The 23,845-nt window shown below is 39.2% G+C and overlaps 1 protein-coding gene across 1 annotated transcript in view; it reads left to right on the top strand.

The window, feature by feature from the left end:
- The window catches only part of LOC128364868 (collagen alpha-1(XXVII) chain B-like), a 91,185-nt gene that overhangs the window by 34,145 nt on the left and 33,195 nt on the right, over positions 1 to 23,845 (top strand). Inside the window, exons 15-21 of the mRNA XM_053325491.1 lie at positions 3,106 to 3,159; positions 8,160 to 8,213; positions 11,585 to 11,638; positions 12,896 to 12,949; positions 19,683 to 19,727; positions 22,041 to 22,094; positions 23,407 to 23,451. Coding sequence (XP_053181466.1) covers positions 3,106 to 3,159; positions 8,160 to 8,213; positions 11,585 to 11,638; positions 12,896 to 12,949; positions 19,683 to 19,727; positions 22,041 to 22,094; positions 23,407 to 23,451 — 360 coding nt within the window. The remainder of the gene's footprint in view (positions 1 to 3,105; positions 3,160 to 8,159; positions 8,214 to 11,584; positions 11,639 to 12,895; positions 12,950 to 19,682; positions 19,728 to 22,040; positions 22,095 to 23,406; positions 23,452 to 23,845) is intronic.

The raw sequence follows: 23,845 nt of genomic DNA, 5'->3' as shown, positions 1-23,845 counted from the left end.
TTGGATGGATTGCCATGACATTTTGTACAGACATTCATGGTATAGCTACGGAGGATCAATCCATTGACATTGGTGATGTCCCAACTTTCCCTCCAGCATACCCATGAGGTTGACTTTCATATTTTAGAGTGATACTGTATACTATTTGAAAGATTGGCATAAAATGTGCTACAGATATTCATTCTAATGACTTAAGTGATCCTCCGACTTTTAGTGCCACAAGCAGGTCAAAGTATGTTTAGATATATGTGATTTATTAGGACAAACAACAGATATTCATGGTTCTCAGACAATGTATTCAACTGACTTCCCTCTACCATCACCATGAGGTTTATAATGAAATATCTTGACAAATATTGAATAAATTGGTAGGAAATTTGGTACAGACTTTCACTGTTACTTTTATATTTAAAACCAAATACCAGTCAAAGCTAATATCATTCAGCTTCATCTGCTTTGTGATTAGTCCTAATTAGCAAATGTTAGCATGCTAACTTGTAGGATCAGACAAATTCATGAAGGAAACATTAAGTTAGAATCTATGATTTGTTGAAATACTTGGATATAATTACAGTAACATGTTCAGATAGTAGGTCTGAGGTTTTGCTTGTTTGGCATTAAACATGAGACCTTACTAGACTGTTGCTTACCTCAAGCAGCTTCAATGTCAAAAAGCTGGAATATAAAAGCAACTGTAATGGAGAGAAATGTAGTTGATCTGTTTTTATTACTGACCTTTCTTAGTTCAAAGCATTGAAGCTCCAGGGTTAACCACAGCTGAAGTATTTCATTTTGACAATTATCAGCCAGCAGCCAGTGTTGACTGTGGACTGTATACATTTATATTGACCATGTGATCATGTAAGCTGCCGTTCCTCTGTTGAACACAAAATGGTTACCCAGATTTTCCACTGTTAAGAGGACCTCTCAGTCTTGTATTCGGTCATGCCTGACCAAAAGGAATGTTTTAAGTAAAGCTTTCCTGCTTTGGCAGTGAGAGAAACCACAGCTCTGCGTGCCCCTGAAGCCACTCAAACCATTTTTATGAGAGAGCAGCAACTGATACCGATCAATCCCTATTCTGTGGTAAAGGTTACCTTCATGAGGATTTGCGCCGCCGTACTGCTTGCTTATGTTTTATTCTGAACTAAAGGAGATTGCTGAGTCAGGTATAAAATCTAAAATCGTATTACTATTGTCGTTTGAGGCATTGTTGAATTCTTCATCCATTTAGCATTCCCCATGGGATTAGGGTTGACATTGGTTGGCCATGGTCCATTTACAAGTTATAAGTTTCAGCTGCTCAAAAGATGAGGGATGTCTTTGAAAGTAAATATGACAGCCTGCTGCTACTTTTTTAAATACAGTGTTCCAGCTGTAGTTACATAAGAGCTGACAGCTTATTCCACAAATGTAAACTCTGAGAGAGGGAGGATCAAAATTGATGACTAGATCAGTCAAGTAAACATCTTTAATTGAGCACTAAAGACCAAGCTTTGGGTATGTAATGATGCCCATTAGTTTTCCAGAGGTATCTAATAAACATTGTGTTGTCCTCATTAGAAAAACAATACTGATGGATTTCTTGATGAGCCCAAAAGTTGTTGAAAGTGCATCCTATAGTTTGTGGCTGTCTTTATTAGAGGTTCTTCAAGAAACGGTCTGTGGAGCGCTCCCATAGCCTAATGCTTAAGGTCTACCACATAACTGTCCATGATCATACGTCTCTCCTCATGTTTCCAATGACTGTCTTAAATACAGTAAAAAACATTTTGCTGTATCAGTATCAGCTCCAATACTGACCTGTGTGGGTGAGGTTTCATCCAGATGTGACCAAAACACAATATCTGTGTCAATGTTGTTATAAAATTCAGTGTTTCAGTTACATTCATTCAGTCATGACAGGCTGCTGCTGACTCAGGTTTTAGTGCCTCAGCAGTCGTAGGCCTCATGTTACCTTATTTAAATACAGTGAGGTACACAGGTTTGGTAGTAGAGTGGAACTCAGCATAGCTAGAGATATCAAGGTATCAATATGGATATTGGGAACAAATAATTTGATGCATCCATTTTTTTTCCTTCAGTGATAACGATGTTGTGAACCTCACAGTGCTACCTCAATATTGTGTAAAAATCATTTCATACATTTCACTGCATTCATTGTTCAAATTATTTTTATCTTGTATGTTGCTGATCAAAAGTCTGCATTTGCTGCTTGCTGACAAAGTACTCTTAACTCAATTCATGAGTTCAATTTAGAGTTTCAATAATTATGAATTCTGTAAAGATGTACCTGTGTTGAACTGAGCTCTTGCACTGCTTAGCTGGCGCCCAACACAGCAGGCAGTTGCAGCTCAGACTGCTTATCATGTGTGGACAGCCTGATGGTTCCAGTCTTACTGTAATGAATCTAAAAGTTGCTGAAATCCCTTTGGCTTTTCAGAGTGCATGCCAGCTGAAAGACTATGATTATAGCAATTGGTCCAGTCCAACTCAGACACAAAGGTGCTCTATACATCTGACTTTATTACAATAGCCCAACTTCAGCTTATGTTGTTTTTAGGCCTATTTTCCCTTTTGCTCTTTCTTTGAAATTTTGGAGTCATGGGAAAATAAGTAACAATCCTAACATCTCAAGCAAACTCAGGTTCCTCAGATTGACCCCTCATTAATTTTGACCTTTCAGAGCTTTGCTAATCCATGTATGAAATTGTTTTAAAGCTAGCTGATGCCCATAATTAATGTGATTGGCTGTGGCTGGAACCAGCAACGACCTCCCTGCCAGTACAATGAGTCAGACTAGCAGCCCGGGCACCGTAGTGGTTTGGGCTGAGATAATATTGGCTGCAGAGACTCAGGGCTGTTCTTGCTTCTAACAGGACATTCATATGCCTGCCAGCATGTCACTAACTTCACTTTATGTAAAGACAGTAAAAAAAGCTCCAGAATGGGATTTGCTGTTCAACAATATCTTGACTTGAGAGTTTACACTTGAAACCTGCTCTCCTTTAGTATTCAACACTGTTCAGCAGCTTCTTTTGTATTCCTTTGTATTTATAGACTTTCTTCACTCTATCCCTGACATCTTTTATCTTCTCCTTTTAGGGCCTTCAAGGACTTCCAGGGTTGCCAGGAAAGCCAGGGAAGAGGGGCCCGCGGGTGAGTGTGTCACACTCAACTCCAACCAATGAAAAGTTTCCTATTTACTTTCTCACAGTTCTTCTTTTCTTATTGATTTTCACTTCTGATATCTGTCCAGAATCATCCACATGCAATACACTGTAATCTGTATGATGCCATAACTATGCCTGATCTGCATTATAGAGAGATAGTACCATTAGCGGTGAACTGATATGGCAGACCTTTGAGCATGATGATAAAGCACTCAGTGACATCTTTGGATTATGGAGCATTATTCAGCCAGGCTGCAGTTTGCTTTGGCTCTGGATTTGATCAAGCTGTGCTTTTCTGCGGCCAAGGTCTATTTGTAAAGCTGGAGAGCAAACAACTATAAGCTACAAATCTGTGGGTTACCAATGTAAAAATAATTGAATACATGAGGTTGGTATTAAACAGACATGGAAAAAGAAGATTACTTGTTAGACTATAAAAGGCAAAACTTGTAAATGTATTTTTCCAGAATAAATTATTTCTATTCCATTCATAAACAGTACTAGTACTAAAGTTAGGCATAGGTACTATGATAACACCAGTGAATGCTACTTGTGAAGATGGCAGACCTTTGAACGTAATGGTAAAGTGCTCACTGACATTTTTGGATTATGGAGTATCATTCAGCCAGGCTTCAGTTTGCTTTGGCTCTGGATTTGATCAAGCTGCACTTCTCTGCATCCAAGGTTCATTTGTAAAGCTGGAGAGCAAACAACCATAATCTACGAATCTGGGGTGTACCAATGTAAAATTAATTGAACACATAAGGTAGGTATTAAATAGACATGGGAAAAATGTTACTTGTCAGAGTATAAAAGACAGAACTTGTAAGTATTGTAAGTATTTTTCCAGAATAAGTGTTTTCTTTCCCATTCTTAAACAGGACCAGAACTTAAATTAGGCATTGGTCCTATGTTAACATCAGTGAAAGCTACTAGTGTATTAGTCTTCTAGACTGAACCCTCCAGTGTCATGTCTTTCATTTTGGGGCTCAATGTCATCCTGCAACTGAGAGCTCCTGATGGAACCAAATAGATAGAGAGCAGATGTTATTTTAAGCTCATGTTTTCAGAGGAAATATAAGAGGAGAGAAAACACTGGCAGATAATTTGTCTCAAGGGATGGTTTGTTGTTTTGATTCTTTGACTTAATACTGATGGTTGGGTAAGCACTGCTGCCCTTTAAATAGCCTCTCAAACTACTTTTATATTAAAATGAATGAAGAAGAAGTTGAACTTGGCATTAAAGTGAGTCCTAAGCTAAAATCAATATGCTACTGCAGAGGGTGAACTTAAGGCAGTGACAAAACTGGGATACCCATGTGGACACCCATGTGTTTTGTCTGTATGAACTACCTGCCGCAGTCTGTGGGACTGTGCCCTGCGGTCGGGCCTCAGAGGGGTGGGCTGTGGGAACCCAATCTCTTTAAACAAGGAAGAAAGAGGGCTTTGTCCCCATCTTATTAAAGGCATTTAAGACCCTGTCTGGAGCTCAGCAGCTCTATCCAGTAGCACACCAACCTCTATAGAGTTCATTCATCATCAAGCTCTTGAGACCCAACTGCAGGCCACGCAGACTCGGGTTTTTACTGATTGTTTTCCTGAACCACCAGAATTTTCTTGGATAGTTCACGTGATTAGAAAGTAATACCTCACAGCTACACACATGACCAACAGAAATCTCTCAAGTGGACTCTGGTCCTCGCAAAGCCTGTACAAACATTTTGAATAAAAGTGACATTGACTCAGATTTTATTTTTTACACATTCTTTGATTACGTAAAAGTTGATGAACAGTAAGTCCACTATTTAAACTGCCTAAGGCGGAGTCACTCTTTGTTTTCTCAATCATTAATTTTCTTAACATGTTTTCGCACACATGTCCCTGAAAAAAAATATCCTATTTTCAACATTATGGAATCATTTTGCTGCATTTTGTGTCAATTTTTCTTGGAAATTGTAACTTTTTAGTTAAATGAAATCTTACTTTAAAAAACATTTACTGGAAAGGCCACTAAATGTAAAGACTGAGGATTCTGGGTACTGCTGTTGACAGTATGCACAACTTAAATATACCAAATTCAATTATTGCTGTGTCCAGGCTCAGAAAGGCTAAGTACAGAACAACAACATCAGATATCCTCTTTTATACATTTCCTCCAGAAATTGAGGGAATGTGATAAATATATTATCCTCAACATTATCTTCCTCATTTCAAGTCAGATATGGAGAAGGTTGCAGGAACAGTGCAGCATATTTGGAGCAAGTTTAAGTATTCTTACTCATCACAAGGGCTTGAATGACATGGCACCATTAGGGCTTTAAACTCTGACAGTAAGGTGTCATGTCTGACTGAGCAGACAGTCTCACCGCTGGTAACACCCAGCAGCATCTCTTACACGTGAGAGGATCCACGTTCCTCGATCCAGCCATAAGCCCGGCAGAGCGCTGAAGTTCACCCGACCCTGCAGGGGAGGCTTGAGATCAAAGGAAGCTCAAAGAGGGCTTTGTGCAAGAAAACCTGCCAGTGTGCAGAGTCAGTATGTGACAATGTGTTCCTGGGAAACATTTGCATGATTGCTAAAACTGTTGACAGTGCTATGACATAAAATAAGGACTCTAAGGAAACTCAAGTAATTGGTTGACGCATGTAGAAAGCAGAACTGATTTATGTAGATTGTAAAACTTTCTTTCTTTTGAAATTAATGACATGTGTAGGCTTGTTTACGATGCTTGATTACGTTTTTTTTCTGTCATCACTGGTTACACAGACATTTTCATTTATTGCCACTTAAGCTAATAAGAAGCACATTTAGAGAGCTAAGTGGCAGTGGGTTCACAGGAGATGCCAGCAACAGTCTGCCAGTTTATTCATCCACTGCATGTTGAATTGTTTCTGAGCATGGCAGTTAAGCTGTGAGCATATGTAAATCTCTGGATTTGTTGACATGAGGTTGGTCTACCTCCCACACATTATCTCTGCTGCACAGGAGGTGGTGCATTATGTATTTCCATCTGCAGCAACACTAGCTTGTTCTAACGAAATTATTAAAATGAAAGCACCACCTTCAGAAACATGAAAACACTTCATCAACAGAAAGCCCGAGCAAAAGGCCAACGCACTTTACACTGAAAGCATTTGTTAATTAACCAGTCTACAGAAAATGTATTGTTATTATTTAGGTTATCCAGTCATTTTTTTGGCATTTTACAAACTTGGTTATTAATCAATAAAAATTGCTAGTTGTAGCTCCAGTCACATTATTAGCCACGCTGTTTCACTGAGGGATCAGTTAGCAATTAGCACTAAGTTAGCACAGGGGGACTTTCAAAAACAAAATAAGTTATGTAACAAGTTCAGAGGCTTTAATGTACATTATATTGAATAATCATGAAGGTAAGGACACTGTGTTTCCCTCTGCAGTCCAGAGAAGGTGTTAGCAGGTCTGCTGTGGGTTAATAGCCTATAAAAACAGTAGCACTTCACGTGTAACTCCTGTAAAAGTCATCGGCCCACATCGTTAACCCAGTCACAGTTCTGGCATACAAGTACCCTTCATCTGCAGGCCTCAGGTGTGAGTGTGAGTGCCTGTGTGTGTGCTGGGTCGGCATTAGCGCTGATGTGTTTGTTTGTTATGAGCTGGTTATCTTTATGTGGTCTCTTGTCAGGAGCTCTTTCCAATAATGATGCATAAAAGATCTTCATTCCTCTCCTCACCCACGCATAGATAACTGAACTGAAACTTTCTCTTTCTCTCCATTCTCCTCGCATCTATCGGGGTAACATCCGTACCTTATGTACTATGAGATTGCAATTTGTAATTTTCTGTCCCGACCTCCCTTCTTCTCCACGTCTCCTCCTCCTTTTTGCTTCCTATCTGGAGATAATGACTTCCATACGTTTTAATATTGAGCTAGTGAAAGGGGGAACGGTCTGAATAGAGGAGGAGGAGGAAATCTGTAGATGAGCTTCTGTTAAGTGTCTCCATATGTCCAGCAGCGAGCGCCTGAGAGGGGAGAGGTCTGGCCTGTATGAGGGGAGGGGAGCTGCCTGGGCTGTTTGACTCCTCTCCACAGTCTGATAATAGAGTACAGATAAATAACACAGACTGGCTGGATCACCCAACCGTACACTTACACCTCCTGGCCTCGGCTGTCTGTTTGACTCAGAGTAATGCTATCCCTCACTTTCACCTCAGCTTAGGGGGAAGAGGTCTCTCTTCACAACCCATGGAAAGTCTGAACAACTCAGAGAATGGGCTGAAGATACAGTAGCTTCCTGTTCGGGCCTCTGAACATGTTTCAATGCTTTCAATTTTGCTGCAGAAGATTTTCTATGCTCAGCATTTCGACCTCTCCACACAAGCGTGGAGTGAACACTCCTCACTTGGATGCCTCAGGAAGTTGTGGCTTTATTTTCCAAACAATCCCCCGTTGCAACTGGCATGAATTTATGGTCCCTTCAACATGAAAAAATATGCCTACCCACCTGACCTGACTTGCAAGGGGATGGTCCATTGTGATAAAATATTTGACGCAGATAGCTCAATGAATTACATATAAGCGCGTTATATATCACAGATATCTGGAGTTTGTGGCACACAGCGATTGGGGAATATGGTGTGATGGATGAATGGCCTTCACTTTGTGGGACCCCAGAAAACAGTGGAAAAGTGTCAGGATGAGGAAAATCACATCCATATGTCATAACTTGGACAGGCAGGCAGACAGGCAAGGCAGGCAGGAGACACAGTATGTCTCACAGAGCACCTATACACAAACACAGAGGGACCTCGGGGCACTGCTGACCTGTCCCATAACACAGACAGGCAGTGGAAAGGGAACAATATGTGCTCACATGTGTGAATACCTCACATATAGTACTACACCCCCCCCCCCCCCTTTGCTGCTGAAATAGAGGCCTGTTCAATGACCCTGATGATCACCTCTACTCTGTGTCTTCCTTAATCATGTGTGTGTCTGTTTTCAGGGTCCTCCTGGCCCACATGGAAACCCTGGTCGCCCTGGATTTCCTGGACTGAAGGTACAATATCAACAAATAAACAATTGTATGTTGAATGCCACTTTTTTATTTCTAGGAAGAAAAAAACAACAACTAAGGTTCATCTTGTAATGCAGTATCTGTTGGATTGAGAGGACCACACTACAATCATCTCTTCATTTTTTAAGCAAAATAGTTAAAAAACAAAACAATCCATAATCCACAGAATTAAAATTAAAACCATGCAACCTGATGTACCAGATGGTTTGTTACACAGAACCATGTATAAGTCCACCATGGAAACTGTTTGGAAAAGGTCAGACACTTTCAAAAAATACTTGGCAGGTGATTGGATGAACCATCTGTCTATCACTGTCTATCATCATCTTACCTTGTGAGGCGGCGTGATTCATGAGATTGCGTGAGAATCCTCATAGGATGCTGCATCACTTGAAGCCTTACAAGATGGATTGTTGCATGATTTTGCAAATCCAGCTGTCTCACAAGGTAAGAAATACATGATCACTTAAAACTGATTAGGTTTTTTACCAACAGACAACAACTACCATTGCATTATTAAAGCATAAAGCGAGCAATAATCTGTATTTTTCTGTATATCAGCAAGTTCCCTGAAAAGCACCCAAATCAACATTGAATTAATCCTGCTAACAGGTTTGGGTTATTCCTCTGCACCAAAGAGACCTCCATTGTTGCCTAAACACTATTAAAATCCACACTTCCCCATTTTACTTGGTAAAATGGTCCATTATGACTATGAAAATGGGCAATGTAGTTCATATTGAGTCAATATTACATATATTGTCCTCACTAGAGCAACAAATGCCTCGCTTAAAATAGTCCTCAGGAAATGTTCTGTTTACTCCTGTTTGAGTAATGTTTGCTAAAAAGTACATTGCCCAGCTCAGCTGGGTTAGGAAATTACAGAGGCCTTTTTTTTGAGGAAACTATATTGTGAGTATAACATCTTCAATAAAAAGCTCTCCGTTTGGGACTGAATGTCACAGACAGGGCATGGAAGTCACAAAGCATTTACAAATTGACTAACACATTGTTTGTTTTCATAGCATTTACTGACAATATGAAAAACACCAGCTTTATCCCTTGGTATTTTCTGACACTTGATAATCCCAAAATTCAATTTTTCATATTCATGTTAAATCCCTCATGAATATATGAGTACACCTGTGTTTATTTAGGTTAGAAGAATGACAGACTCAGCCTTTAAGGTAGATACTCTTCATTAAGAGTATGATATTCATTGTATATTAATTTATATTCAAAGTCATATGTCCAATGAGGTATATGTACAGTATGTGACCAGATTCTTTCAAATGTTTTCAGTTTACTGGTCCACACTGACTGACATCCTTAAAGTGGACCAGTAGATATGGGACAATACTAATCTGAATCTCTATGGGACGCAAGTAGCTCTAACCAGTAAAATGTGCACATACAGTACTAGATAAATAGAGGAACACATAAATACACGTTTGAACCTTATACAGTACATACACATGTTGTGCTTTTATGGTCCTTATCTCATTTAACAAGGGCGTGTAAACCACAATACAAATTTATAGAGCAAGTATCTCTTGTGGTTTTCTGATCAATGTTTTTTTTGCTACTTAACTTAGTTTGCATGTCTGAGGTCAGATTCCCTTGGCTTCATACTACAACTTTTCAAGCCTCTTAAAAAGCCATTTGTTTCCCTTCAGGAAAGAACAGCAGTTTTAAGTCTAGCTGAGTCACTAATTTGCAAATACTTGACATCAGTCTGTGTTCCAGCTGATTTGAAATGTCAACAGAAAGGGTTGTTTAGCTCCATAATATGTCACTCTGATATCACAAAGGAGTCTGTATGTTAGACTTTGCTTGAATAAAATGGAAAATTGCTTATATTTCAGGACTGTACCTAATCCATTCGAATGCATTGAATTTCAACATTTTCCACCCCGTCTCCAACATTACAAATATGTAATTGATACCATGCTTTGGCTAGCTTTAACCAGGGAAAAACCATAACTCTTATAGTGTACATATGTGTTAGTTGGAGCCTAACCAAACTTAGCTCAGCTCAGCTTGACACACTTGCACACAAACCTCAAACAGCAGACTTCCTGGTCTGGCACAGTTCTTCGCTTTAGGAAAAATGATGAGCCGGATGAAAACATACTGTGTGTTAGCTAAAATTTTTAAAAACATGCCACTTTATCTGGATGTAATGATGATAAATTGAGACAAGATGATGCTCAATTACCTACTACTGTAAGTAGCCTGCCATTAGACTTAAAAATGAAATGAATGAAGGCATAGAATATGAATGGTACAAGTGCTTATTAAGGTCTTGAGTTTTCAGAAGAAATTACCCAATTTAGCTTCTCTTTGAGCTTAATGTCTTCTGATGATCTAGTTGAGGTGAAAACCTTTAGTGAGTGAAAAGACACAGTGTTCATGTGTGTTTGTTAATCTTGGCTGCAGCTGTACTCCTGGCTCTGTGGCTCTGTCAAGAAATCAGTCTGCAGAAAATTCCCACAAAGACTTTTCGATGCCAAGTTGTAGCTAACACGAACATGTACGTTTAAATGGGCCAATATATATGTGAATGGGAATTCTTGACTTGCTTCTAACATTACACCAGTCAAATAAAACAGTGCAAGTCTTTTCACCAATGACCGAACTGCATCAGTGCTGTTGTCTTTGGCAGTTAGAGTTTTTGGAAGTAATGCCTCCAATACTCTTTCAAAAGTAGGCGTTAACTGCAGGACCGCACTAAAGTGACTCACTATGCAGGATTTCCTTACGTGGCAAAAAATTCAGTATGTTAAATGAAATGTGTGAGAGTAATAGCACTGATAACAGCTCTCACTAGGCTACAGTTCAACTGACATAGTGCTGTAGCCTTTTTTCTCCATATACATGTTTCTTTTTAAGATAAGCACATAAACTAGGAAATTATCTATTTCTCCATGGACCTGCTGCATTATAATTGCGTTGATTACTTGGCTGCTCTTTCACTGGTGCGAGTGGACATCAAATAATGACCCAGAAAGCACTGACAGGACTCCCACTGCCCGAAAAGGGAGAAGAATGTACACAGTCACTCCCCATAACTTCTCACTGGCTTGGTGTAAACCAAGTCACAGGAGGGCATAAATGGACTGCACACTCGTGTAAATACAACATCTTGTCTCTCCAATGAGTAGGATGAACTCATTACTCTTTGATAGTGTAAATGCAAAGAGCCAACTCCTCTCCGCCTTGTGAAGTGGAATTCTGTGGCAATGCAAAAAATATGCAGTGAATGCTGGTGGGACACATCTTATGCACACTGGGAGGGAAAGTGTCTCCTAAAGAATAGAAAGTAATATGTTGTCTGTTTTTTTATGTTCTAGGGGCAAAAAGGAGATCCTGGAATGTCACCTGGTCAATCCCCAAAAGGACAAAAAGTATGAATATTGCCATCACTCATATGAATCACTTTAATAACTCTAACCATTTTCTCGAAGATAATTAACAGTGTAAACAATAAATCCACCTAAAAGCTCTACAGTACTACTCATATTAGAGTAAATCATTAACTGTTTAATGATCCCTCTATAATTGCTAATGCTTTCAGCCAGCCAGCCAGTTAATAATTTTCTGATTTTCCACACTCTGATATTTCATTTAGTAGCTCTAAATGTGGTAGCTCCTTCTCCTGTTGAATAATCTGTCCAATTGATATTCATGTTGGTCCAGATGTTTTGGAGATTTAGTTCATTAAAGTTGCCTCTCATGTTCTGGCATACCCTCTGCATGATTAATTCAATTTATCTTTATCTACATGTGAAGTTCCATTAAATTACACCATTGCAGTTTCAATAACTATAGACCTATTTCCATTACTAACAGTATAGCAAAGGTGTTTGAGTTATTTTTAATCAACTATTTCAGTTGGGGAATGACTTTCACATCGTATCTCCATTATCTGGCTTCAGCCCTGTTTTATTCTATAACCACTGCTCTTTTAAAATTCACAAATGATCTGTCCTCTTCATTTGACAACAATATGCTTGCAGGCATAATATTTATAGATCTTACTCAGGCTTTTGACATGACTGATTACCCACTGCTTGGTAAACTTTGTGCTATTGGTCTTTCAAACTATTCTTTGCTTTGGTTCAATTCATAACTTCTTCTCTAGGACCATTGCTGTTCTCCATTTTTATTAATGATCTCCTACAAATCTGTTCTGATTGTCGTATTCAATTATATGCAGATGATACTTTACAGTTTATTCTTCCAAGCCTGACAGCTCACATATTCTGTATATAATGCAGGCTGATTTTGATGCTGCTCCAAAACGGTTTTCTTTCAACAAATGTCTATCTAATAAGAAGTAGTCTTATAGTATGTTGTTTGGCAATAGACCCAATTCTTTGCATTTAACCAGCAATTGGTTGATTCATTAGAAATAATTAGAATCTTATTTTTAAAGTTCATATTAACTCAGTGCTAAAGAAAATTAATTAGCTTGTAGATATTATATCGTTAAATCAACTGTTTCACCATACTTGTGTTAAGTACCCTCTTGAAAACAAGATAGGTCATCTGAAGGGGTAAATCAAATGTGTTTACTCCTTCCTTAGAGCTACTTGATTATTAGCATACACAATCATGATATGTTGGAGTACTGATTTTTTATCCAAATTGTCCTTTTTTAGGGAGAGTCTGGTGTCATGGGACCCCCTGGAATGCATGGCCAAGATGGACGAAAGGTAGTCCATCAAATGATGATCTCACAAATTCAAACTGTGTGTGTTTGTGTGCGTGTGTGTGTGTAAAACTATGAGGATGTAACTGATATCTATCCGATATTACTGGTGCTGGCCCATATGTGTGAATGTTTATATTGTAAGTGTGTGTGTGCCTGTTCTGTTTACCCTCACAAAATGCTTTCAGTTCTCCAACACAGAATGAATGAGTGACTGAATGAGTAGACTGTATATATCGAGGTTGAGTAAATCTAACGTACACAGTCAAACCTGGCCCACTGAACTGCCTTTGAGAGAGCAATCTGGGAAGTTGGATTGTTTGGACATCCCAGCCAAACATGAATGTTTGAGCTCTTGTTTGGAAAGCAGCCTAACATAATGCAGGCGTCAAGGAGCACACCTGTGTCTCCACTCCCCTGCGGGTTGAAATACTTTAGGTTTGAATATCCGGGCTGTTACATGATCAGTATCCTTGGCTTCCAAAATGATGAAGGCAAAGCTAAAGTTTACTGAGTGAAGCTCATGCCATACTTGCTTCCTTCAAATTAATGTCATGTCTTTCAATCTCTGGAGAGCAGCTCATCCCTTAAAAGTAGGACACATTTTGAATGTGGGTTAGTTCTGTGATATGGTCCTGCATGGGATTATTCATCTGCATTATTTGACTGCTTTACATACTGCTGTGCATGTTACCCTGGCAGAGATTGATGGCTACCAGCAGAGCACTTTCTTTGTGTCCTTGTACATTTCAGCCTTGGCCTTTTCCCAAAGCCTGTTATCCTGCTTGTAGTAATTACACATCTCAAATGGGCCTGATCCAGCTGGATTTCCCACTATGCATAGTGTGCAAATAACTTAATACCAAGTAACTGAAAGACTCTGTTTTTGCACACTGTTTGTTTGAAAAAGATATAATATGTTTGCATTGTTTGTTTTGCACATATTCTATTTGTTTAAATCAGTTGACTGCAGTACTTTTATTCAGTAACAGTACCAGTCAAAAAGTTGGGACAAATCTTACTATTCACTTAAATGAGACACTTTTGACTGGAACTATATTACTAATGTATTAATTTGTATAATTAATATCATAAAAATTATAACCCGGTGCCAATAAACAAAGAAGTTCGTGATTCTATATTCTTCTTATTGCCAACAAATCCCATGTGCAGAGTTAAACCGAACTCCATGAACTCATCCTACTTGCAAGTGTTGTGAGCGTATCCAAAGCCTAACATATTGTATTGCTATGTTGTCCAAAAACTATTAAAAACACATCAATGAGCACCGGGTAACATGTTCCTTTGCCACGAAGACTGTGATTGCTGTAGTTTGTTTAGAAATGGCTTTAAAGACTAATAACAAAAATCACATTTTCAGTCTCTGGAGTGTAGTTCTTTGTAAGGCAGATGCCATTGCACAATCGTAGGAATGCAGCTGTGTATACAAAGCTTCGCTAGCTTGTTGTGCTATACTATATCGCAAACTCTTGACTTGGTGCTGAAGTTCTTTGTGACTTGTACAAATGTACAAGTCAGAGGTTGTGATATGTAGCCAAACAAGCTAATGAAGCATTGCATTGCTCATGGTCATGAAGGAATATGTCAACCAGTGCAATGGTGTGGCTAATTTAGTTATTGGCTTTGGCTAAACAGAAAATACTTGTTAGCATATATTTTTCAGGCCTTATCCTTCAACGGTGATAGGAAACACTACACTGATACATGAAAAGTGGATTTTCTTTTCGGGTTTATTCAGAGTATCAATAAATTGTGTTCAGAACTTAACAAGTGAACTGGAAGAGATGTGTTTGTAGTTTCACTCTTAAAATCAATAGCATACGTTTAGTAGAATCATGCTGAGTCAAGTTGACTTCATCAGTGGCAGAGTCCAGTGAACAGCTGGCTTCCATTAAACCTTCCACATAAACTCTACCATCTTTTTGACAATTGGAAGATTATGTCTGTTAACTCTCACCACCATAGCGGGTGACAATGTGCAGTTTATTTGTTTACCAAAAGTTTTGCAGATTCAGCAAATTTACCAGACTCACCAGATTAATCATGGTGACAAGGATGACAAACCTTGGAAATAGCACTTAAACTGTTGTGGGACTTTACAACTCTCCACTGAAAGCCAAATGTATGAAATTAATTTAGGGTTACCAGCTTTACAAGCAAAGGGGACCCATACTGCTTACTTAGTGGCATGGACTTAATGAGGAATTTAATTAATATGGTCTTCAAATACATTTAAATTGAATCATACTTTACAGATTGTTTTCATTAAGGATAAAAGGAGAGTAAAGAGGGGAAAGAGAAGAGAATCCCTGTTCAGTTATAATACCTGACAGTCTGAGTGTTGTGGTAACATCTGTTTTTTAAAAACAAACTCATAAAAAGTTGTGGAGAACCTGATAGTTTATCATCACACTACTCCTTTTGTGGTTTGGGCCTTCTCATACTGTGGTAATGGTAGAAAGACACAAAAACAGTGCATCAGTAGACTACAGTAAAATATCATAGCGAGGTCAGTATTTGCATGCTGGAAAAATGCTAATTAGAAAACTATTGTTACACAGAGAGAAAACCTTTTGTAAGCAACTTTCTCTCTCTCTCTCTCTCTCTCTCTCTCTCTCTCTCTCACACACACATACACACCCCTGTCCTCATTTGAAGTACAATTGTATGAGTGCAATAATGCCTTGGCGAGAGCTGTAGCTCCGTTATGCAATCGGACAGTGCTGACTGCGAAAAACCATCTGGTGCAAGGCCCCTCCATTCAGTGTAGTAGTGGGGAGGACTCCAGCTTGAAAAAGGAAGACCTCTTTCTTGCCTTGTGAGTCATGGAACGTGGAGTCATGGGAAAAAGCTGATGTTCCTCCCGCTGATTTATGGTAATTGTAGATCTTGCTGGGATCCTGGCAGAGGTTAAGTGGTTGTAACAGATCTACACTTGCTGTTGTGAATGATTAGTTCAGGTGGGGTGCTGGATCCCTTGATCAAATCTGTGTTAAAGACACTTGAGTACCCATGAGTAACTGCTGACAGCCATACCAAGTATTAAAATGCAGTTTGTATCCAACTAATAAAAGCAAAGCAGCTTGGCTCAGCTGAAGGCCACCAGACACCTCATTGCATGCAGCTGTGCTGAACTCACTTAGACTTTTTTTTTTTAATCATATTCCGCACAGGAAGCCAAAACTCCTTACATGGCACTTTTTTATTCATATTACACTGAAATTCCATCATCTGCCAGAGAAAAAGTTCGAGATTCATTCTCTTGTCTGCTGATGTCCAAACAGCCAGTAAAATTTCGACCTGCCGCAGCTTTATGGACACTTTTTGCTGAGTTTTGTTCTCAGTCCCTGGCCGACTGCCAGAGAAAGCCTTTCTCACTGTGGGAATTGTGTAAAGATGTAATGGGAAGGTTGCCTGGGAGTCAGTCAGCGGGCTGCACTGTAGAGTAAGAAGGGACTTGTGTATGTGTGTTACAAACTGACACACTCTGGAGAGTATTACCAGCTCTGGACCAGTGTGCTTTTTACACAGCCAGCTCTGATCATGGCACACTGGAATAGCGCTCAACTTTTTATTAGCTGTGCAGCCCTCAAGATTTTTCCTTCCTGCTCCTCAGGCTTGTATAATATCATTCTCATACCTTTATTTGCTGAGTCTGATTTGTCCAAGAAAGAAATGTGAGCCTTGCACGGCGGGAATACGTTTTTGTGTTTATAATGAAAAAATTGAAATCTACAGAAAGAACAATGCATTTTTTTTCTGCCAAGCAAAGTCTGTTACTTATTCTGTAAGCAAGGGAGACACTGATGCTGCTGCTGTTGGCTGCAGGGTTGATCTGGTGTCAGTTACACTAATTAAAACTGTTTGTTCTTCATAGAGAGGGAGAACCAATGGAGAATATGGTCTTCATGCCATCTTTGTGTCACACAGTATATTTACTGAGCAGAAAAGCTATCCAACTGTTATGAGTGCACACATGCAGACACACATGCGCACACTAAAGCGACAGACTTTTACTGTACTCAGCTGTATTGGCCTTGCTGGAAGGCCCAGGCACATTCTTTTGTCCCTTCATGGCTGCACTGCTTTGGCTCCTAAATGAGACTTATCTATTCCCCAGAATCCTGTCAGATATTTCCAATTCAAATCACACTGCTGTCTGTCTGAAGATAAGTAGACAAATAATCAAGAGTTTGACAGAACGAGAATATGCCAGTGTCTGGTAGAATTACTTGAATGGCCAATGGACCAGCATCTGGCTTCACTCTGCGTCCAAAAGCTGCAGGGGATTTGACAGAAAATTTCAATCTTAAAAAAAATATTGTGTTTATTTCTTTCTTTCTTCGTGAGGACTTTTTATTGGACTCAGGATCAAGCACTGATCATTTGCAAAAGCTCAAGACATGAGTGTTTTTCATCTTGACTACATACAGTATCTTTGTGGATCAATCTTGCTGCGTGATCGCGTCACAGTTGATCAGTTTGTAGCTGTGGGATGGTTGTGATGTATGTTCATTTATGACAGCTTAACTGTTTCTGGCATGTTAATAAGGTACTTTTCTCAGTTTAGATGATACACTTGACTGATATTGGCCTTTTGAGCGACCTCAGTCTGCCAGTGTGATTTTACTGAACGGCTTCAGGCATGTCGGTATCACTCTGCCGCAGCCTCTCAACCCTGTCTGACCCACCGATGGGTCGATCAGTATCAACTCATGTTGTGCGGCCAAATGTTTTTCGAACACCTCATTTTAAATTCTAATCAAGACTCCAAACTTTCCAAAGATACCAAACATGTCAGGCTCTATTACACCAAAATATGTATTAAATGATTCACAAGACCCTACCACGATAGATTATTCTCGTTTGAAAAACATGGTGTCTTCGGTTTTGATATTTTATTCATTGCAAGGTTCATATAGACTCAATAATGATATGTTTTAAGTTAACACTAATTACATTATGTGATTTCTAAGCGTTTGGAAAGTTTTTTTCCTCCCATCTTCAAAGCTACGGTTAAGGGGAAAATGTTTAAGAGGTTAAAGAAGTGGTTTGACATTTTGGAAAACACTTAGTTTTCTTAGATGAGAAGATTGTTACCACTCATGTGTATATGCTGATTATGAAGCTGCAGAGAGTTAGCCTAGCTTTGCTTAAACAGTGGAAACAGGAAACGGTTACCTCTGGTAAAACCACAACTTGTTTTTGTTACACTTTGGTTTTTCTCTGGATTCAACAAAAAGAGAAATAACATGCTAATTGGTGAGGTGCCTTGTTACCTTTGGACAGAGTCAGGTTCGCTGATTCCTCGTGTTTCCACTTGTAAGACTTAAGCTAAGCTAGCTGTCTCCTGGCAATAGCTTAATGTTTAACAGACATGAAAGTGGCATCAGTCTCCTCTAAAACTCAGCAAGAAAGAAGGAAAACAAATGTGAAAAAATGTAAGTGAAATCTGTGTTCTACATTTAATATATTTTTTAGCAACTTCTGGAGTCACAATGACTTTAATTATGTTTCAGAGATTTTAGCATCCTGCAAATACAAAAACTGTCAAATCTTAATATACCCTATATCAGCACAAAAGAAGAGGCTAATCCAAAAGTATTAAAATATATTCAAATCCCGATAAAATCCCTTAAATCTAGTCATTCCCCTCTTTCTCATCACTGCCACTGTCTCAGGTCTGCATACACTCAGTGAAGTAGCCTTTTAAGTCGAGCCCTGCTTTATGTCAGTATTTATAAATTGCTCACAGGACATTTACAGAAGGAGATTTTAATCATCATGTAAGCTTATGCACTTTGGTAGCAGGCCTGAGAGTGCTTGGTATGAACCTCTTGATGGTGACTTTTATTTGTTTACACTGATACATTTTTTTTTACATCAGCCTCTAACAGCCTGTGGTTTACTTGTTCTGCTGCCGACAGGCCAGCACAGCTGGTGGCTAATGACTTCACACTTGAACGGGCAGACTCTCTCTTCCCTTAGATGTCTTCATGGACTTTGTCTACACTAGGTCTTTCTGTGGGCCTTGATTGGGAAAAGATTAATAAATATGTAACCAGCTGGCACGCTCATTACTACTGAGCGTGAAGGTGACCATTAATTATTCTTTTGGGTTTCACATGTCACTGTCTAATTGGTTTATTGGTTTAATTAACACCATATTGCTTTGTCAGAGTGTCATTGTGGCAATGATTAGACAAACTCTATGCTGCAACAACAAATAAAAACTGCATTGTTCTTGTGTTAAAGTCCTAAAAAGTGTCTGTCCAGGGTTAACCAGCCAATACTGCAGCTAAGTGCTCTATTAGTTTCACGGCTATTAGACTGTCTTTGCTGTGGACCCTTTGAAAGTAACCTTTGCAGGTCTTTATTAAGCAATTGTATTGAACTCTTTATAAGGAAACAAAGTGAGGTCCTCTTCAAGGCAATCGGAAAATCCTTCAACATAATTTTGGCCCCTATGGTGTTGATTGAGATGCTCTTGAACACAAGGTGATAAACTCTCTAACAACAGAAATTTGATTAAATGTGACCGCTGACTTTAATTTTTCCACCCAAGACCTACATTATCTCTTTCTCTGAGCACATCATTAACATTCTGCGTCCCTAAGGCTTTGTGATCAGAATGCTAATAGGAAATTCTGTTGTATTTTCACTTCGGCTTATTGTTGTATGTGCAAAATTCTCACTCATTGTTTGTCTATCAACAGGGACAAAAAGGTCATCCTGGTCCCTCTGGTCTCCCAGGTGAACCTGTGAGTACTTTATTTCTCTTGCTTTATTTTCTTTTATGTATAACATGCAACGTGTAGAATTTCTCTCTTGTTATCCCTGACCAGTTTCTATGCCACTCCTGTTTGGGATACTCCAGTAAAAAATGCATTAGTCATTACAATGTCCATAATTGTAGCAATCCCCTTAGATCAATTAGTGTGATTGTGAATATGCTGGAATGCAATAGGAAACACTTTTTAAAATGTAATAAACTCTTAAGGTGAGATGCATCATTTCCCCTTTGGTGTCTGAAAGTGTGATTGTAGGAGATAGAAAAACAATCAGGGGGCTTCCAGCAAAGATTTTTCTGAACAGCAGGAGTGGCATCCGTAAACACCTAAAATATGATTTTTCCGACACAGCCTCTCCTCAGTCTCTTTGAAGGGTTGTCATGCTGACTAAATACACCGCTGGCTGCACTGCGTGTTAGCTGTATGTCAATGTATGTTTACTTATTGAATAAAAGAGCCAAGACTGTGCGGAGACAGATCCCACTAGACCTCAGCAACTCTTTCCATTTATAGTTACAAAACAGGAGAAAGGGAGGGAATGGCCGAGAGAAAATATTAACACAGCGCATCAGGACGTTAAAAAAGAAGGGTCGGGATGGTGCGGGGGATTACAGTCAGAGGAGAAGAGACATAAGACATTAGTTGTTCAGGAATCTTGGCGGGAAAACAGAGGGAGAGATTTTTGGCAGACATACAAGTGGGCTAAATAGTTTGGACACCCATAGGTCATTCCTCCTCTGCTCCCTCCTTCCTGAGTCCAAATCCTGTGCACTATCTTTGGGAAGAATGTGCTGTGTCACAATGAAAAAAAAAACCCTGAAAGCTTTTCAAAGTCTCCTCCTGCTCTCTTTAGAGACAACGCACCCTTTTCTGAAGAAAAATGACACACGTAGCATGTGCAGATCTTTGAACATGCAGTTGGGATTGTCCCATGCAGTCTGAAGTCTGTTACTTTTGTTAGTGCAGTCGTTTTGGTTGTTGTGTAAGAAGAAGTGAAGATAACTGGTGACACCTTGTGCTAGAAAGACATTACTTCGTGGTTAGTGAAGACTCTCCTGATCGGCTACTAATTTGGGGGTCTTGTTCATTACGTATGAGTTTTATTGTACATACACATGATGTTTATATTCAACTGTGTCCTCAGGAGCTAACTTTTCTAAAACCAAATATTAATTATCCTAAAATCTGCACTTTTTTCATCTACATTTGTCTGGCATTCATCTTCTTCCCTGTCTTTTGCTGGTATGTGCTGTGTCTGGGTGTATTGTGTCACCAGCTGTTGATGGGTAGAACGGCATAGCTTTCGTTAGCATGAAACGTTAGCATAATTGCTCTCTGCAGTAGTAAGGAATTAAAACAAGTTATCCACAGCCTGTGTTCACACATTTCTGCTTTGTGCTAGTAGACCTTGAGTTACAAATAAAATGTGCTACGGTTCATACACAAGAATTCTCTAGTTGTCCACAGAGAGTTTTTTGGGAGTTTTTATGTGAAATAATTAAATGTGCTTGGTTAGCAGGTGCTTAATGAACTGGATAATGTGTGTTGATTTGCTTGGGACCGGCATTATCCTCTTTTGGCTTATTTTGCAATAATAAATCTGCCTTTGCTACAATATCCCTATTGCAATAATATCTACTGCCTCCATTACTACTGCAACTAGTAGAGATGCTACTATTACTACAGTTTCTTTTTGGCCATTTACGATAACTCTCACATTGTGTTTAATAATACATTTACATGTTGCTCTCTCATAACACATTAATTAGCTGGCTCTTCCAAGAAAACTGAAGACACCGAAACACAACCATCTCCAGTGTGTAATGAATGTGGTCAGCTTTCAGTTTACTGTACAAACAGCCTGTAATTTGCATGCTTTCATTTACTCATCCTGTTTTACTTTTCCCATATATGCAGAATTAAGTGTTCCCTTTGGAGTGATGCATTTGGTTTGGTGGTAGTGTCTGCTGTGGTGCCTCTTTACTAAACAAATGGTCTTTTATTAAAAAGCCTAGAGACTTAAATTCTTATATGGGACCAAATGACTGATGTTTATGAGTTCATAAATGTTGTATTGCTTTCAATTTTTGTTAGTCTTTCCTATAATGGCAATCAGTGTGCCTCCAACAGAAACCATATGTACATAAAAGAACTGATTTCCTAAAGAATATTGCTTCCTTCCGTCCCTCTATCCCTCAGTGCTTTCTTCCTTCCTTTTCCCTCTTTTAGTGTCATGCCCTCCTCTAGTGCTGATTTCTGTCCTGCCTCTCTCTCTCCCCACAGGGTGAACGGGGAGATGATGGAAGCCCTGGGGCCAAAGGCTATCCTGGCAGGCAGGTGCAGTAAATCTAGTGTTGCGGTGCTGGTTGAGCAGGGCCACACACACGCACATACACACACACACACACACACACACACACAGTACACATGCCGCATAGAAACACAGATACACACACAAAGATAAAACAATAGGACGTAATCTATATTGTGCATTGAACTTTTTTGAAAATATTAGGGTGATTGTAGCATTTTTAATAAATCAAATTTCAGCTGGTAATTTTTGCTCACTGTCAGAATGATGAATAATATGTGAATCATGAGGGAAACACTGAATCCTTGTATGTTTTTTGTAGCAAGAATATAATCAAATTGAAAGATATTGGATGCCGGTAAAAACTGTCAGCCATTGACAACTCAGCATCAGCCTCAAAAAACATAATTCTGTTAATCCAAATAAAAAGTTTGAAGCAGTTGAATCGAAGTTGGAAAGGGAAAAAAAAAGAGAGCGACAAAGGCTCCAAGCGGTAGTTGAGAAGCACCTGTGGTGGAATTTCAGTGACAGATGCCTCCGGTCTAGCGAGGAAATAAAATGTCAAAAGGTTTCCTTAGTAATCACTACCCTGAAGAAAGAAAAGGTAATAAAAGTGTGACTAATGCCACAGCTCTCAGGGTACAAATAAGCTTCCTTTGCCTCTCCAAACTGTGAGCACAATTCCTCACCCCATTTCTAGGAATAGTGTTTAACTTAAGAAGTTAAAGCTGTGGAGCATTAGGGTTCCTCTGCACTTAAAATCTGTTTCCTCTTAACTTAAAGCAAATTTAAGCTCCAAAAAACAGCTGGATAACTGCTCACTCACTTGTGCCCCCTGAATGTTTATGATAACTTGGGAGTTCAGGCACGGGTCTCGACGTTCACCTCCATGCTTTAGCGCACTTACTATGTCAGAACTCTGGTCCCTATAGACACTTAGTGGTGTGTGATGGATTAGGTTTTAGCACCCCCTACCAACTGCAGGCTGTGAATCACTCGGGCTGGAAGTTCAAGTCAAGACACTGCATTTTGGTGTGGGGGGTTGTCCTGAGTTGAAAGCTGATCTTTATGATTGCAGGGAGATATTCTGGGATATTTTCTGCACTGATGAATTTGCTGGTTGTGTATCTGAGAAGTTAATGTGCATGCTTCTGAAGTATCAACACTGCAAATGTCAGCCAAAAGGCTCATTTTACAAAGATAAAAATAATCCAGATAAATTTGTCATCATTCAATTATAATGTTTTTATTATTTTTTCCAATTCAGAACTTTTACAGCAGCTCAAATAAAGTTCTGCCACTGTTTTGTAACCACAGGAATATGTTTTGTCATCTTAGGGTTTACCTGGGCCGATAGGGAAAATGGGACCAAAAGGAGTCAGGGTGAGTAGATGTCGAAAAAAGTACAGCTTTGGCGTGCATTCATATTTTTAAAAAGAAATTCTTCAGGGGAGTGTGTTGGATCCCCGGTAATAAAAAAGGCGCTTGAAATGTAAATGCTGTATGTCTCACAGTTTCAATCACCCTTCGAATGACTTTTTCTGTTTATTTATATTTCATGTTCTTGTCATGCAGCATCCACTGAAGGGCTCAGGGGAGAGATGCATGTTTTCTCTCTGTACAGCGACGTTGTTAAACCTTCATGTTTGTAAATGAAGTGTGAAATGCATGCTAAATGAATTACCTAACCAGTGTGGGCACATAAAAAGGCCAATGTCATAAACGCCACTGGTTGGACCCTGTTAACTCTGTAATGATAATGACTGATGGTTTTGTT

Source organism: Scomber japonicus, chromosome 9 (assembly GCF_027409825.1).
Source record: "Scomber japonicus isolate fScoJap1 chromosome 9, fScoJap1.pri, whole genome shotgun sequence".
Taxonomy (NCBI): Eukaryota; Metazoa; Chordata; class Actinopteri; order Scombriformes; family Scombridae; genus Scomber; species Scomber japonicus.
This window is presented reverse-complemented; position numbering and strand designations above follow the sequence as displayed.